Source organism: Amblyomma mixtum, chromosome 6, assembly GCF_055824585.1.
Source record: "Amblyomma mixtum isolate Tamu chromosome 6, ASM5582458v1, whole genome shotgun sequence".
NCBI lineage: Eukaryota > Metazoa > Arthropoda > Arachnida > Ixodida > Ixodidae > Amblyomma > Amblyomma mixtum.
This window is the reverse complement of record NC_143017.1, coordinates 161,062-178,062: the sequence shown is the minus strand read 5'-3', so window position 1 is coordinate 178,062 and position 17,001 is coordinate 161,062. Positions and strand designations below refer to the sequence as shown.

At 55.1% G+C, this 17,001-nt stretch overlaps 5 protein-coding genes across 5 annotated transcripts; 4 read left to right on the top strand and 1 right to left on the bottom strand.

Moving 5' to 3' along the window:
* Positions 1–696: 696 nt before the first annotated feature.
* LOC149337955 (histone H4) lies at positions 697–1,008 on the top strand. The gene has a single exon (XM_089550178.1). It carries the CDS (start codon positions 697–699, stop codon positions 1,006–1,008), a length of 312 nt encoding a protein of 103 aa, XP_089406304.1.
* Positions 1,009–10,754: 9,746 nt separating this feature from the next.
* On the top strand, positions 10,755–11,201 carry LOC149337954 (histone H3-like). The gene has a single exon (XM_089550040.1). It carries the CDS (start codon positions 10,755–10,757, stop codon positions 11,199–11,201), a length of 447 nt encoding a protein of 148 aa, XP_089406166.1.
* A 932-nt stretch (positions 11,202–12,133) lies between these two features.
* LOC149337953 (histone H2A-like) lies at positions 12,134–12,508 on the bottom strand. The gene has a single exon (XM_089550177.1). It carries the CDS (start codon positions 12,506–12,508, stop codon positions 12,134–12,136), a length of 375 nt encoding a protein of 124 aa, XP_089406303.1.
* Positions 12,509–12,785: 277 nt separating this feature from the next.
* LOC149337952 (histone H2B-like) lies at positions 12,786–13,160 on the top strand. The gene has a single exon (XM_089550176.1). It carries the CDS (start codon positions 12,786–12,788, stop codon positions 13,158–13,160), a length of 375 nt encoding a protein of 124 aa, XP_089406302.1.
* A 2,445-nt stretch (positions 13,161–15,605) lies between these two features.
* On the top strand, positions 15,606–15,917 carry LOC149337951 (histone H4). The gene has a single exon (XM_089550175.1). It carries the CDS (start codon positions 15,606–15,608, stop codon positions 15,915–15,917), a length of 312 nt encoding a protein of 103 aa, XP_089406301.1.
* Positions 15,918–17,001: the final 1,084 nt, after the last annotated feature.

Sequence of the window (17,001 nt, the reverse complement as noted above, 5' to 3'; positions counted from 1 at the left end):
GAAAAAGAGATGAGGAAGGGCGGCACGCGATTCGACTGCCATTAATGTGTTTTAATGAGGCGCGCGATTTCGCAGTTTGAACTTGTAATGTGACAGGCTCGGGCTGTGTTCGTCGTTGCAGCGCACTCTGCGGTGCGTCTGGTTGTCCAAAGGGCTGGAAACACCGTGCTGCGAGATGAAAGAAACAAAAGCAGCGAGCGCCTGTTTGTTTCCAACGCGCGCACACGCAGCAAAAAAAAGGAAATACGAAAACAAAGCAGGATTCTCCAACATTCATTTTCCATCCTCTTGACCGAGCTGCAAATGCAGATCGGATTACTACCAGCGTTATACAGCCACAGTGGTCATCGCGTTACTGCACTCCTGTGGCCCCTCTAAGGCGCGCGGTTCTTTTTTTTTTTAGTTTGTTGTTGTTGTTGCGTCAGCATCGCACATGAGGCCGAATGTTTCTTTTTTTTTTCTTGTGCTCAGTCGCTCTGCCCGCGAGGAGTTTGCCCATGGTCGTAGTTGCGCGAGAGTCCTGCGAAAGGGCTCAGTGATGCTAGCGAGGCGCCGCTCGCGAAGACGGACCCTGATTGGTCGAGGCGCCAGCCAATGGCGGTCGTCGCTGCGCTCCGCGACCGAACGCCCCGCGGCTCGCTGCCTGCATTCTCTGTTTTGCATCGGAGCCGAGCGGTCGCGCTTTTCTGCATCGTGATGTCTGGTCGTGGCAAAGGCGGCAAGGGGCTCGGAAAAGGAGGCGCGAAGCGTCATCGCAAGGTGTTGCGGGACAACATCCAGGGCATCACCAAGCCTGCCATCCGTCGTCTGGCGCGCCGAGGCGGTGTCAAGCGCATCTCGGGCCTGATCTACGAGGAGACCCGCGGCGTTTTGAAAGTGTTCCTCGAGAACGTGATCCGGGACGCCGTCACGTACACGGAGCACGCAAAACGCAAGACTGTCACCGCGATGGATGTCGTCTACGCGCTCAAGCGTCAGGGCCGCACCTTGTACGGCTTCGGGGGCTAGGCCGGCCACGCTGGTAGTCGCCGCGTCAGGAAGAAGGGACCCTGTGCGGCGTGCACCCTCTACTCCAGCTCCGTGTCGTCGTCAAACAGCCCTTTTTAGGGCTACCCAAATGCTGGATTGGCAGCTGTTGGTTGCGAACCAGAGCTCCGGTTCTCGTTTGTTCCTCTCTCTCTGTCTCTATGGGTTTTTTTTTTTCTTTGCCTACTTGTTGTCGCCTGCGGAAGCGAGCGGATTATGCCACAACAGCAAGCTGCAGCGGTCTCAGGTGAGCAGTTGATTGCGCCGTGCCTCACTGTCTGCAGCCATAGTAGTAGCCATCTGAGGGAGCATCGTTTTTGGCAGGGCGGCCGCCGTGTGTGGCTTTCGCACGTGTGTGTGCGCGACATTTTTCGCTTCAGCTTCGCGGCCATAAGTTTACAACCTACCTTTCGCCATGAATCAATCGTGTGTGCGTGCTGCGAACGGGTCTGGTGAAAAGAGGCATTATGCTTTCTTTCGAAACGAACCCCTGTACACATTTCCTTGTTTATGTGCGCGCGGCCTCTCATAATCGCAGGCGAAGCGATTTATTTACATTCGTCGGCGGTTCGTTTCGCAGCCACAGACAGGCAGGTAAACACGCCTGGCGAATGCAAACAACGTCTTGTGCATGAAATTCAGCTACCAAACACCTGGGGAGCATAACTGCGATGATGCGGACAAAATAGCGGCATAGCTAGCTGCACGGCTTCTTGTAAACAATTACATCACGCGGTGAGGGAACCAGCCAGCCTCGAAATTGCTTGCGTGAATTCAAACGCATCGCAGCTCATTACGGGCATATGTGTTTTGTTGTTGCGCCAACCAATGCAGCAAATATAAATACTTTTGCGGCATTGCGAAATAAAGTTGCTGTTGTTGTTGTGCCCAGTGTGTGTCGTCAGTTGTTCCTCGAATTTTTGATGCCCGACGACGCTGAAATTGCATGCGTGGTGTGTACATACGGTTCCTACAAAGTCAGTGTCGCGGAAAACGTTTGCGCGATCCACAGAAAATGAGTGTATTGATTGACGCGAGTCACTTTCCTCTTTTGAATAAGGGCAGTGTGTTCAAGCAAGGTGTGCTGTCAGGTGCGTGAAAGGCGTCTCGGATGTGTTAGCATTTAGAGTGGATGGCGAAGAGAGCCTGGGAGAGGCACAGCGACGTCGCGCTAGCTCACTGCTTGCCTTTTGAGCGAGTCTGGCCGTCCGTCCGTAGGACGGTTTCCCTCTGCAGCCGGTGACTTCCGAGGTGCGTTTTTTTTTGAAGCAACCAGTGCAGCTTTCAGCTCAACTGCTATTTGGGGCGGCTGTGAACTTGTGTGCCCCAACTGCGGCGTCCAGACAGGCGTCTATAGCGCGCTGCCTGCGTTTTGGAGTGCATGAAAAGGATGAAAGTAGAGGCGGGAGCCGCACCGTTGCCTCCAAGATTCCGGGCGCTGGTCTCGGAGGCGTAGGTACTTGCGCAAGCTGGAGGAAGGTGGCGCCGCGGCCGCGCGAAGCGTCGGCGATTAAGTTGCGTGCACCGCGCTGCTGGAAGGTATGCATTCCCTTGGGGAGGAAGCAGCTCCCGGCTTGCGTACACTTTGATTTCCCCTTAAATGGCGTTTTGAGTCTCAGGCGCTTTAATTTCGGGTCGCACGTACGGCGACTGAAGCGTTTGGATAAATTTTTCAGTCTTGTTTGCTGCACGTAATTGAGGAAATTGCGAGTGCGCCCTGCTCAGTCTGGTTTAGTTGTGGCTTTTCATTCCGTTTGGCTTGCTTTTTGTTGCCCTACTGGCTGGCGCCGTTTTGCTAGTGCGGGAGTTTGGAGGGGCATTGCATTATTCAAGAAAGAGAACAGAAGATAGGGACGAGATGTTAGTAGGGACGGGGCGCACTACTATCCAAAGAATGTTTTGTTGTAACTATGCGTAGCTGCCGCTATTCGTTAGCCTAATCACAAATGATCAGACTTGATCCAGTCGTTGAAACTTAACTCGTTGAATTTATTTTACGCGTTAAATACAAGAATCAAATGCAAGCAACTACACATCTCTCGGAACGCCCGAGCAGTCAGCGAAGCTAGCTGCTCGTCGTTCGGCGTCCGGAGTACAACAAAAGTTTTGGTGCCGAAACCCGTTCACTTCGAGTTGTAGCCAGTGGCAAGAAACTATGTGTTGTTAACAGTGTTGGGCGGCGTCGCGCAGTGCCATTCTCCGGGGTTCTGGAAGAAAAAGAAAAATGCAAGGGACGAACGAAATAAAATGTTTTTCCTCATTACACTGCCCGGTGACCTAAATAAAATCCATGGATGGGCTTCTGTTCGCTTATAAAGCGACCGCAGGAAATGCACCTCAATCACGGAGGGGTGGGGGTGCCTTCAATGCGTGCTCTACTGTTTTTGCTAACTTTGGCCACCTGTTACTGGAAGAATACTGCCTGGAGATGCATGGGAAATGTTAGGCATGATGCACGCTTTCCACGCAGTGTTCGCGGCTCTTTCCTTCCGTGCAATCGTACGTCATGGTATGTGTCTCGCTATGGTTTGCCAACTTTGCGCAGGGCAAACTGTTTTCTCAATTCCGCACCTTTTTATCTGCAAGAAGAGAGTGCAAACATTTAATGGATTTAAACTACAGGAAATTCGGAGGTGCATGAGCTGCGGATGTGGGAACACTGGAAACTCTGGAAACTTGAGGGAAGTAAATAACCGCATCCATCAGAAGTGGGTTCTCGTTCTGCTCGCCTTTTTTTGTGTGTGTTTTGTGGATGCATTGAATCATCTTCAGTAAGTAACTTGTAAGTAACGCGGGTTAGTCGGCGAGTGTTCCTTGGCTGGTAGACACACACACGCAATGTGTACAGAGACAGCCCTATGCGCGCGCTGCTCTCCAGGCGATTTTTCGTGCTCAATAACGATAACTGGGAACTCGTTTTGGCTGGTGCAGCTTGAAATTTGAAGCGAACTGATCTGTCGACTGCACAGTGCACCCATCGAACCTCCTTGGAAGCGACGACGCACTCTGAGGTGGCATTCATGCCCTAAGGGGTGGGTTTGTCAATATGTCTAAATCTGCCGTCTCTCTTGTTGCGCTTCCTTTGAGTTGCATGTATTATTGCGTTCTGCGCCCAAGCGCTTCTCTCTTCAACCCTTACAGCTTTGCCGAGGTGCGTCGATCTACCTGCTGTGTACCCTGTGGGCTGCTTTGCGCTGTTCAGGTGTCTGGCTGCGAGTTGCGCCGCTGTCCCGTCGAACAAGTTGGTTGACGACACAGTTCAGTTCGCATTAAGCTCAACAAAGGTGGTGCAGCAAGAAGTGTGCCATGGCAGCATCATTAGTGCTGCGAGCTGCGCCGGTCATTGGAATAATTTGTCGTAAAGGCTTGCTTGCAACGGAACGGAACGGGACGTAGTCGTGATGCCGCTTTCCAGGAAGAAATGCCGACCTCGTATCGTATCACCGGGAAGAGTGGCGCGATATTCAACAGCTTGTGATGGATTCATGAGGTACGCTTGGTGTCGCACAGGCATTTTCTCATTGGGGGGAGAGCTTATGAATGCTTTACATCTAGGCAGAGAAAACAGACCGTTTTATTCCGTGCTGACACGATGTTGCCAACATGGTACTAATAACTCAATAACAACGGAACGCAAACGAGAAGCCCTACTGACTGCACAGCGAGCAGCCGTCTACGAATCAACCTCTTTGGTAGGAGACCTTGACTCTCCCTTCCTTTTTTTTTGTTTTTGTTTTTGCAGTTCACAAAATCAGCTGATCATGTGTCTGGCAGTACATGTTCCGTGCATCCAAGCGGTCATTGCGCCGCTGTTTCTGGCTAGCGCGCTATTCAGTTATTTCGCCCCTCATTTGGTGTGCGCAAAGTGCAGACGTATTTCTACAAGCTGTCGTTGCGTTCCTTCAACACCGCGCCCCCGGCAAGCGGGGAGGCTCGTTGCAGTGCGCCAACGCCACACGGAACCAGCCGCAACCGCGTCGGCACCGTGCTGCTGTGGTGTCAAAGTGGACGCTGCCGCGGACGCCCGCCTCCTTCCAGAGGCTTGCTTTTGCTTTTGCGGCAAACCTAAAGGACAGGCGCAGCGTAATCTTGTGCTAGACCCCGGTTCCACACCCACTTGCGTCACGTTTGCCACGCGCGAAACCGACGCGCGCTCGAAACCGGGCGGTTTCCAGCATTCTGGGTGCCGCTGAGCGGAGGGTAGCCATCGGTCCGTCAGGCGACCAATCAGGTGGGAGAGAGGGGGGGGGGGGCGCTGCGGAGCAGCACCGCCGCGCGGCGCAGTCGATCTCCGTCCGTCTCCGGAGGCAGTCTCCCGTTTCCAGCGTCCGCGCTCGTCACCATGGCCCGTACCAAGCAAACCGCGCTTGCTCGCGCGTGTGTTGCCTCGGTGCGTTAGTCGTTTGCGGATTTCCTTCCGAGGGACTGCGGCTTCGATTCTACCTGGGTGAGCTGTTTCCATTCCATTTTGGACGCGTTTAGCCAGGCTTCGGGAGCTTCTTGTTGATTGTTGGCGCGGCGTGTTTACACGCGCGCGCGGTCACCGCGCTAAGCGGCCGCCCGATCAGGCGGTCGCCACGTGGTGTACCATCATGGTATCGCCCTCGCGGCTCAGGCCGTTTACGTTTTTCTCACGTGTGCCGCAAGGCATCACGAACGCTGATTTATGCAAGGATTTGGTTAAGCGTTTCAACAAGCACGAGCTTGGTGGAGTGCAGGATTTTGGTGCTGGTCGGTTTGAAGTGTTTTTTAAGACGAGGCAGGCAGTTGAGCGCTTTTTAAGCGATCCTGTGGTTAAGGTGCGAGATGTAGTGATAGTGTTTGAGTACCGCGGTGTGCGGTCCAAGTTCGTCCGTGTGTTTGGCTTCCCCCTGGACCTGCCCGAATCTCTGCTCACTTCTGAGCTCGAGGTTTTTGGAAAGGTGCAGGGCCGTACGATGGAGTGTGTGCCTGGTTTTCCAGATGTCCCCTCTGGTAACCTTAAGATCAAGATGGAGATGGCGAGACCCGTCCCGAACCTGCTGCACGTGGCTGACAAGGTCATCCAGTGCGAGTATGAGGGGGTCGTTCGCGTTTGCCGCCGGTGTAACTTTGAAGGACACCACGCGGCCGCGTGCAAGACACCCAAGTGCTCGCGCTGCGACCAGTTCGGCCACGAAGCATGCCAGGCAGCGTGCGCCAGGTGTCAAGGCGATCACGCAGTGTCCACGTGTCACGTGCGCACTTTCGCCTCAGTCGCGGCCAACTCAGGCACGCAAGAGGCTACCGAGGGTATGTTCTTTGTTCCAGAGATGCTGCCCGAGCAGAACACAGAACCGAGCCCTGTCCACGTGGCCGCCCCAGAGGAGGGAGCTGACCAGGTCAACGACCGGAGGGAGGAGGTCCCACCTGCCGCGGCGCTGCCCTTTGTCTCCGCCACACCCAGTGGCGGCGAGGGTGACGCACCCGCGGCGGGGTCGCCCCCTTCTCTCGCTTCCGCTGCGCCCAGCAGTGGCGAGAAGGGTGCGGCAGAACCTGTTGTCTCGAACAACAGCGAGGGCGCGGCGGGTGATCCCGCGCCCACCAGCCAAGAGCCTGCAAACCAGCCAGCCTTGGATGCGGGCACTTCCGTGCCCGCGGCTGCTGCGTCACTGCAGGACGAGGGATTCAAAACCGTGAAATCCCGCAAGCGCCGCAAGAAGCGCAGCGACAAAGGCATGTTCAGTGCTGCCGCGGACTCGGATTCTGAGGGAACCTCCTCCCGGGCACGGCCTGCAGCTAAGCGCCACGTGGCAACGAGGTCTCCTCCAGCAAAGGCCTCCCGTGCGGTCCACTCCTCTTCCTCGGACATGGACTCGGACTCGGATGTTGGTGAGCACAATCTCATTTGTCCAAATTGTCTGGTTGAGGATTGCGAGTGTTCTGTGCTTTCATCCGCCTCCTACTCCTCCACTCACGAGGGGTCCTCTCCCGACCGCAAGGTCGAGGAGACTTTGCCTTAGACAAGCCTAGGTCTCTTGCTCCGCCACCCTGGCTAGCACTTGCTCTGCTCCCGGTTCTAGTCATTTAACTCAGTCTCCCAGGCTCCCCCCTTTTCATCCGAAATGGCTTCCCCTTCGCTTACAATAGCCACCTTCAACTGTCGAGGTCTTTCACGCCGTTCCAAACAAGCTGAGGTTATTGAGCTTGCCCGCCTTAAGCACATAGATATTCTGGTTTTGCAAGAGACCTACATCCATCGCCTCAGCCAAATCGAGACCTTTGACAGGACATTTGGCACCAGGTCCTTCTGGAGCTTTGGTGCGTCGGGCTCCCGCGGCGTTGCCATCATCCTGATGCAGCGTTTCCGCGGCTCGATTCTGCGCCACTTCAGGGACTCTGACGGCCGCGTTCTGTCTGTGGACCTCGATTGCGGCATCCGCATAGTGAGTGTTTATGCCCCCAATCGTGGTCGTGATCAAGGCACTTTCTTTAAAGGCCTAGACTCCCAGCTAGTCGGTCCTTCCAAGGTTATCCTGGTAGGGGACTTCAACTGTGTTTTAGAGTTAGAGGACCGCATCTCGCACAGGGGCGCTCGTCGCCATGGCAGAGACAGACAGGGGGCGCAGGCACTTAGGGGGCTGGTGGAGGAGCTAGATCTGGTTGATTCCTGGAGGGTACTTCGCCCGGGACAGTCAGGAATGACTTGGACCGGACGACGCCTTCAGAGCAGGATTGACCGCTTCTATGTCTCTCCGACACTCGCCCCCAGCATGCACTCCATGTGGTCGCTTCCATTAGCTCTCAGTGACCACAAGATGGTCATCCTCCGCCTGGCCGACGGCTCTCTGACCCCCCGCGTGAAGGGGACTTGGCGCCTCAACTCGCGGCTCCTAGAGGATCAGAGGGTTGTAGATGAGGTAGCTTCCATTCTGTCAGCCTCGTGTGCAGTGGAACTTGACGGTGTCAGCTGGGACAGCACTAAGGCTGGCGTGCGGGACTGTTTCAGGGCGTGGGGAATGAGGCTTGCACGCGAGGAGCGCAAAGAGATTACCATCGTCTCTGACGCAATCCTCCTGCTTTCTAGGCCTCTTTCCGCGGGCCCTGGGGTGGCCGCATCTCTTGCCTCGCTTAGGTCCGAGCTTCGAAAGCTGCTCCAACGTCGATGGGATAGCTTGAGAGTGATCTCACGTGCAGAGCGGTGGGAGAGGGAACATTGGTGCAGACGCCACCTCCTCCGACGCCGTCTCGCGCGCACTGAGACCACACTGTCCTCCTTGGTCGATCCTGCGACGGGTTCCCTCGTCGAAACACCTCAGGGTGTGCTCGACTTGGCCCGTCAGTTCTACTCCACTCTGTACTCAGCTCCACCTCCTAGCTCAGCATCGTTCCCCTTCGAAAGTCCATCCCAGCCAGCATGCGTCTCAGGTAGTCCAATTGAAGAAGACGAGCTCCTCACGGCACTTAAGTCTTTCCATCGAAACCGCAGCCCAGGTTCGGACGGCCTTACTACTGAGTTTTATGTCAAGTTTTGGGAGAAGCTCGGGGGGCCTTTCACCTCATTAGTGAACAGGCTCCTGAGTGAGGGGACCTTGTCAGGTACTCAACGGGAAGGGCTGATCACTCTCCTTTGCAAGGACGAGTCGAGACGCACTGACCTGCGAGCCTGGCGTCCCATCACGCTCCTGAACATAGACTACAAGCTCATAGCCAAGTGCCTGTCCATGCGCCTTACTTTGTTTCTACCTGAGATTATGGGTCCATATCAGGCTTGTTCCATCCCCGGTCGTTCAACCCAGCTCCATGGTTTTGCCCTCAGGGATCTCTTCCAGTGGGCAGAGGCCCGTAACATCTCCGGAATCCTCTGTTCCTTTGACCAAGAGAAGGCTTTCGACGTTGTTAGCCATCCATACATGTTCCAAGTCCTGGATGAAGCTGGCATATGCCCTGAGTTCCAACATATGGTCAGGGCATTGTATTCCAGGCCAGTTTCCTCAGTTAGTGTACAGGGTCGTGTCAGTGAGGCTTTTAATGTGGGCCGTGGAGTCCGGCAGGGGTGTCCCCTATCACCTGCCCTCTACGTCCTAGCATTTGAGCCTCTCCTCCAAAGATTGGCTCGTGACAGTCGCACCAATAGGTTCCCGCTTCCACCTGGTTCCCCGCCAGCTCCCATTTTTGCCTATGCAGATGACCTCACCATCGTTGTCCCAGATGAGGCTTCAGTCTCCTCTGTTTTGGATGTGATGGAGGGGTACTGCAGGGCGAGTGGGGCTAGGCTTAATCGGTCGAAGAGTGCTGCCTTGTATTTTGGCCGTGCACCCTCCAGCCCCCAGCCTGCTCACGGCCTCCCCGTGAAGGCTGAGGTTCGCATTTTAGGTTTCTACTTCAACTCGTCTGGTCTATCTCCGTCCAATTGGTCTATAGCAGAAGACAGGATCGTAGACAGGGCTCGGGCATATGGGACACTATCATGCCCGCTCACGGCTCGCGCTACGGTCACGAGGTCCCTCCTGTTTTCAGTACTGACATATGTCGCCGGCATAACACCTCTGTCGGCTCGTACGAAGCTCCGCCTGGAACGAATTCTCTTTCGCTTCCTCTGGAACGGAGCTCCAGACTGTGTCGCGAGGCCTGTAGTGAAGCTGCCCAAGGACAAGGGAGGCCTTGGCATTCCCGACCTGGGCATCGTAGCTTCAGCCTTGCACGTCAGGTGGACCCAAGTAGCTCTGAGCTCGGACATGTCCCTAACCCGTAGTCTTGCTTCATACTTCCTAAGCACTAGGCTCCGCTTGTTCTCGCAGAGCACGCTATCTCACTGCGTGCCACGGTCAGGTTCTCCATCCGCCTTCTACTCTCAGGCAGCCAACTGCCTTGAGCAGCTCCGCAGTGTCAAGGCAGACATCAACGTTGTTGCGGTTCCATTGAAACGGTTGGTCGAGATCCTCACCCCCAGGCTTCCACCCCGTTATCGCCAGCACGAGCTCTTGAACGAGCGCCCAAGCTGGAAGCTAATCACAGCGGACTTCTTGGAAGCAAGCAGGGCCTCCTTCATGTACCGTCTGGCCAGGGGATTCCTCCCCATCAAAGCCAAGGCGTTCACTCGGGCCAGCTTGCGACCTACCTGTCCGTTCTGTGGTGGTAGAGAGGACGCTGTGCACATCTTCTCACAGTGTCTTCTTCCAGAAGCTCTCCTCCGTCGTGTAGCTGACCTGTTCCAGCTTCCAGGTGTCCCGTACCAGACTGTGCGATACTTGAACCCGTTACCAGGTCGTGCCATTAACCAGTTTGTGCTCTTGCTTGTCGAGTGCTCGTACCAAGTCTGGCTGGCACGCTGTTCGGCCGCCTACAACAGCAGGGTCCCGGGCCTCCATGAAGTGCTTGCAAAAGTGCGGAAGGAGGTCTGGTTCCATTTGCAACGGCTAAGGCGTGTGCACGGCGAGCAGAGATTTCTAGACACTTGGTGCCGGCCACCTGTGATTTGTACGGTTCATGGTAAAACACTTTCTGTGTCACTATGAGCACCACACAGGGAATGGTTGTCCTATGCGACACTTTTGTGTTTGACAGAGGTCCGATCACCCTGCTGGCTTGCAGCCGCAGCGGTGACTACGGCCGCTTCTGTGTATGGTGTCCACTTTTTCAGGAGGTGCCACACAGCGGCCGCCCGTGCCCGGGAAGGGCCTTCGCCCGGTACAAAAAATCTCCCCCCTGTCCCCCCTTGGCCCAGGGGGGGGGGTTGCCGCGGGTGTCGTATGAATGATGAGGGGCTGATGGGTTATGTGCGACCCTGGGACAAGGCACTTTCGGGTGCCAAGTCCCCTTCCCTTCTGACAACGGCAACTGGCGGCAAGGCCCCCCGTAAGCAGCTGGCCACAAAGGCTGCTCGCAAGAGTGCGCCAGCTACCGGGGGAGTGAAGAAGCCTCACCGTTACAGGCCTGGCACCGTGGCACTTCGTGAAATTCGCCGATACCAAAAATCGACCGAACTTCTCATCCGCAAGCTGCCCTTCCAGCGCCTGGTGAGAGAAATCGCTCAGGACTTCAAGACCGACCTGCGCTTCCAGAGCTCGGCCGTCATGGCACTTCAGGAGGCCAGCGAGGCATACCTTGTCGGTCTCTTCGAGGACACCAACCTGTGCGCGATCCACGCCAAGCGCGTCACCATCATGCCGAAGGACATCCAGCTGGCGAGGCGCATCCGTGGCGAGCGCGCCTAAAAGCGTATTCGAGGCGCCGCCACAGCAGCAGCAGCAGCAACGCTCCACAACGGTCCTTCTCAGGACCACCCAAACGTTTGCGTTGGCCACGGGCGCACGGTCGAGACGAACACGAGCTCAGGACCCCGGTACCTCTCTCTCTTTTTTTTACTCTGACTGTCTGTTCCTGCGAAATGGGTGAGTGTGTTGAAAGTGATTCCGCACTGCCCTTGTACTGAACTCGCCTGCACTTTTACACCCCGGCGGCTTCCCGCAGGTTAGTTATTTTTTATTTTTTTTTTGTGCCGATAACAACTCGCGCGCACCGAATGGGATGCAGTCGAAAAACAAGAAGAAGAAGAAAAATAAGAACTGCTGTCCGCACAAGTAAATGCAGCAGCTCCTTGAAACTACACAGCAGAAAAACAAAAACTGAGCGAATTGGTGCATATTGAAGAATTAAAAAAAAAAAACAAAACGGCGCAGCGACGACGGACAAGCGCTTGTCCATCTTTATTCTGTCTTGTGCCTCGTCGCTGGGCTGTTTATTACTTTTCCTTTAAACGATCCCTTGCGACATGCCAATCATGCCGTTTGGTGATATTCCCAAGCCCAGCCCACTGGAAGGAAACCACGAGACGCGCTTTTCTCGTGTAGTCCATTAATAACATTGCTCTCGGTGCGCTGTACTGGCCTGTAGCGGGCTGAAAAAAAAAAGAAAAAAAAAAGAAAGGACAGCGAACCTGTGTGCGCGGCCGCATGTGGTCGAGTAGTGTCAGTGACGCCCAACGGGCAGTAAACGAAAGCAGCATGAGAGGGACGCAGTGGTCCAGAGCAAAGGGATCGCAGAGCGAGGCCCCGCCGTGGCAGGCACTTGGTTGGTCCTGATAAGGACCGTTAGGTGCGAGCTATCGCTGCGGCGGGCGCGCCTCCATAGACGTGCAGAGGGCCGCTCACGCCTTCTTCTCGGTCTTCTTGGGGAGCAGCACGGCCTGGATGTTGGGCAGGACGCCACCCTGGGCAATGGTCACTCCCGAGAGCAGCTTGTTGAGCTCCTCGTCGTTTCGGATGGCCAGTTGCAGGTGGCGAGGAATGATTCTCGTCTTCTTGTTATCGCGAGCAGCATTACCCGCCAACTCGAGCACCTCGGCAGCCAGGTATTCCAGGACGGCGGCCAGGTAGACCGGGGCGCCGGCTCCGACGCGCTCCGCGTAGTTGCCCTTGCGCAGGAGACGGTGGATTCGGCCAACGGGGAACTGGAGTCCCGCGCGGCTGGAGCGGGTCTTGCTCTTGCCCTTGGCTTTGCCTCCTTTGCCGCGGCCGGACATGGTGACTGTTGTTGTAGTACGCTCGAGAAGCAGGAGAATCAGCGACGACCACTGCGTGCGAGCACGTTGGATAGAAACGAAACGAATACCGCGCTCTCTCCCCGCGCCGCGAGCCCGACGCGGATTGGGGCGGAGCTATCGCTGCGTCGACCAATCGCGCGGCGGCCTGGCTCGGGTCGCTTGAACACCACCGTGCCAGTATAAAAGCGCCGCGCGCCCCTTGGCGCGCGTTCTTTCGACACCGTCCGTGTTGCCGAGCGTCGACGTCGCTGTCAACATGCCGCCTCAGCCCTCTGGGAAGGCCGTGAAGAAGGCCGGAAAGGCTCAGAAGAATGTGCGCGCTACGGACAAGAAGAAGAAGAAGCGCCGCAGGAAGGAGAGCTTCTCCATCTACATTTATAAGGTGCTGAAGCAGGTGCATCCAGACACTGGAGTTTCCAGCAAGGCCATGTCCATCATGAACAGCTTCGTGAACGACATCTTCGAGCGCATCGCGGCCGAGTCTTCCCGCCTGGCCCACTACAACAAGCGCTCGACCATCACCAGCCGGGAGATCCAGACCGCGGTGCGTCTTCTGCTGCCTGGCGAACTGGCCAAGCACGCCGTGTCTGAAGGCACCAAGGCTGTCACCAAGTACACCAGCTCCAAGTAGGGTGGCACATTGCGCCTGCTGCCGGCCCTCACCTCAACGGCTCTTATCAGAGCCAACCAAAGTGTTTGCATTGGCGAGCCTGCCTGCAGGCAGCGATGCACCGGTCCTGTTTTTCCTCTCTATGAGCGTGATGTGTGTATAATATTTATTTATTTATTTCTTATTCCCCTCGCGTGGCAGCCTGAAGTGGTTTTAAATACCAAGGCATCTCTCGTTTTGACTGCTGTGCACGTGAATAGGTTCCCTCTATAGGGCCCCACCAGCTGTTTGTTGTGCGGCAGTCGCGTATTCTTTCAGCGCTGCGGTGTGGCCGTCTTGTTACTGCGTTTTATTTCTTGCTTGAGTTCAGCTCTGTTTCCCATAACGCGTGGGCTTAAAGTGGCCTACAGTACACTTTAGCTGCAGGGGGGAAAGAAAAAAAAAAGAAAGGAAGAAAGCCTTAGAAATGCTATTCGGTTCAGACGCGTTCACAACACACTACTGAGTCCTGAAATGTATGCACAGTGCAATGGGTTGACTGAACTTGCGCAAAACCCCTTGCGGACGTTGGGGAGTCGACCGCGAGTGATTTTTTCGGCAACGTCTGTTGCATAGGGATCCTGAAATAGGTGACAAAAATAAAATTTGTAACGAAGCCCAGCAGTAAACTGTGAGGTGGCCCAAGGTGCTAAATTCCTTGTCGGCTTCAGCGCCATGCAAACCTCCAGCAGGTGGTGAATGTTTGTTGTGTTTAAAGGCAGAAAGAAAAAAAAAAGCCAGCCGCGGCGTTTGAGTTTAATGGGACGGAGGTAGAAAGTGTAGCGATAAGCGTATTAACAGCCCTGTGCGGGGCGCGCAACTTCCTCTACTTCTCTGCGGGCATCATAGCTATAGGAAATGAGCGCAGACAGAAACGAAGCTCCGCGCTCGACCACACTGCAACGTGTGGACGCGCGAGGAAGACAAGTTGCATGCGCTTAATGTTCCTGCAAGCGGCACGACAGAAGTTCGGGTGCCTTTCTTTTCGCCCTACAGTTTGCGCTCGTGCCGAATTGTGTATTGAATAATATCTGTGTGGCAGATACACAATTTTTTTTTTCGTTCTTCTGTTGTTGGGCGCGCACGACAGGCGTGCAAATATTTACTATGTGCTCGCGGTTGCACGGGTGTCATGCGTCCCTTACGTTTCGCTAATAGTAACAAAGTCGTGTGCAGTGCACTCGCTCATGGGCTCCATAAAACGTTCGGGCTACGCATGGGAAGGAGCAGTTATTTGCCACCTTTTTACGTTGCTAGTGCATGCAGAGACCTGAGCTCAGTCAGGTAGGTGTGTGTGTGTGTGTGCATATTTCGCTGCCTGTGGTGGCTTTTTTTTTTAATTCCGCGAGAAGATAAGCCAAAATGAAAGCTTCGAGAGATTACAGCCAAGAAGGAGAAGCAGGAGCCGAGTAGCGCTCGTCGGTACCACAGCCGGGGAATGGTCGGAAAACGGAAAGGGGCGCTCGAACTGCTCGTAGTCGGTGCAGCGAACTGAAATTAGCCAGAGAAATGGTCCGAAACGTGTTCTACACGTATGCCGAATTTGGAAATCCTGCATGCATTACTTTCCGAGATACAAGCGTTTGAATTTTGCCCGCCGGGCAAACTGGTCGCTTTTCAGCATCCTAGCGACCGGTAGAGGAGGGGAGTACACAGCGAAGCGCCGTCGCGCGCGCTCCCATGGTGGCCTCTTGAATCCTGGCGCGCAAGCGAACGGAAGAGTTAACTCGCGAAAAAGAGATGAGGAAGGGCGGCACGCGATTCGACTGCCATTAATGTGTTTTAATGAGGCGCGCGATTTCGCAGTTTGAACTTGTAATGTGACAGGCTCGGGCTGTGTTCGTCGTTGCAGCGCACTCTGCGGTGCGTCTGGTTGTCCAAAGGGCTGGAAACACCGTGCTGCGAGATGAAAGAAACAAAAGCAGCGAGCGCCTGTTTGTTTCCAACGCGCGCACACGCAGCAAAAAAAAGGAAATACGAAAACAAAGCAGGATTCTCCAACATTCATTTTCCATCCTCTTGACCGAGCTGCAAATGCAGATCGGATTACTACCAGCGTTATACAGCCACAGTGGTCATCGTGTTACTGCACTCCTGTGGCCCCTCTAAGGCGCGCGGTTCTTTTTTTTTTTAGTTTGTTGTTGTTGTTGCGTCAGCATCGCACATGAGGCCGAATGTTTCTTTTTTTTTTCTTGTGCTCAGTCGCTCTGCCCGCGAGGAGTTTGCCCATGGTCGTAGTTGCGCGAGAGTCCTGCGAAAGGGCTCAGTGATGCTAGCGAGGCGCCGCTCGCGAAGACGGACCCTGATTGGTCGAGGCGCCAGCCAATGGCGGTCGTCGCTGCGCTCCGCGACCGAACGCCCCGCGGCTCGCTGCCTGCATTCTCTGTTTTGCATCGGAGCCGAGCGGTCGCGCTTTTCTGCATCGTGATGTCTGGTCGTGGCAAAGGCGGCAAGGGGCTCGGAAAAGGAGGCGCGAAGCGTCATCGCAAGGTGTTGCGGGACAACATCCAGGGCATCACCAAGCCTGCCATCCGTCGTCTGGCGCGCCGAGGCGGTGTCAAGCGCATCTCGGGCCTGATCTACGAGGAGACCCGCGGCGTTTTGAAAGTGTTCCTCGAGAACGTGATCCGGGACGCCGTCACGTACACGGAGCACGCAAAACGCAAGACTGTCACCGCGATGGATGTCGTCTACGCGCTCAAGCGTCAGGGCCGCACCTTGTACGGCTTCGGGGGCTAGGCCGGCCACGCTGGTAGTCGCCGCGTCAGGAAGAAGGGACCCTGTGCGGCGTGCACCCTCTACTCCAGCTCCGTGTCGTCGTCAAACAGCCCTTTTTAGGGCTACCCAAATGCTGGATTGGCAGCTGTTGGTTGCGAACCAGAGCTCCGGTTCTCGTTTGTTCCTCTCTCTCTGTCTCTATGGGTTTTTTTTTTTCTTTGCCTACTTGTTGTCGCCTGCGGAAGCGAGCGGATTATGCCACAACAGCAAGCTGCAGCGGTCTCAGGTGAGCAGTTGATTGCGCCGTGCCTCACTGTCTGCAGCCATAGTAGTAGCCATCTGAGGGAGCATCGTTTTTGGCAGGGCGGCCGCCGTGTGTGGCTTTCGCACGTGTGTGTGCGCGACATTTTTCGCTTCAGCTTCGCGGCCATAAGTTTACAACCTACCTTTCGCCATGAATCAATCGTGTGTGCGTGCTGCGAACGGGTCTGGTGAAAAGAGGCATTATGCTTTCTTTCGAAACGAACCCCTGTACACATTTCCTTGTTTATGTGCGCGCGGCCTCTCATAATCGCAGGCGAAGCGATTTATTTACATTCGTCGGCGGTTCGTTTCGCAGCCACAGACAGGCAGGTAAACACGCCTGGCGAATGCAAACAACGTCTTGTGCATGAAATTCAGCTACCAAACACCTGGGGAGCATAACTGCGATGATGCGGACAAAATAGCGGCATAGCTAGCTGCACGGCTTCTTGTAAACAATTACATCACGCGGTGAGGGAACCAGCCAGCCTCGAAATTGCTTGCGTGAATTCAAACGCATCGCAGCTCATTACGGGCATATGTGTTTTGTTGTTGCGCCAACCAATGCAGCAAATATAAATACTTTTGCGGCATTGCGAAATAAAGTTGCTGTTGTTGTTGTGCCCAGTGTGTGTCGTCAGTTGTTCCTCGAATTTTTGATGCCCGACGACGCTGAAATTGCATGCGTGGTGTGTACATACGGTTCCTACAAAGTCAGTGTCGCGGAAAACGTTTGCGCGATCCACAGAAAATGAGTGTATTGATTGACGCGAGTCACTTTCCTCTTTTGAATAAGGGCAGT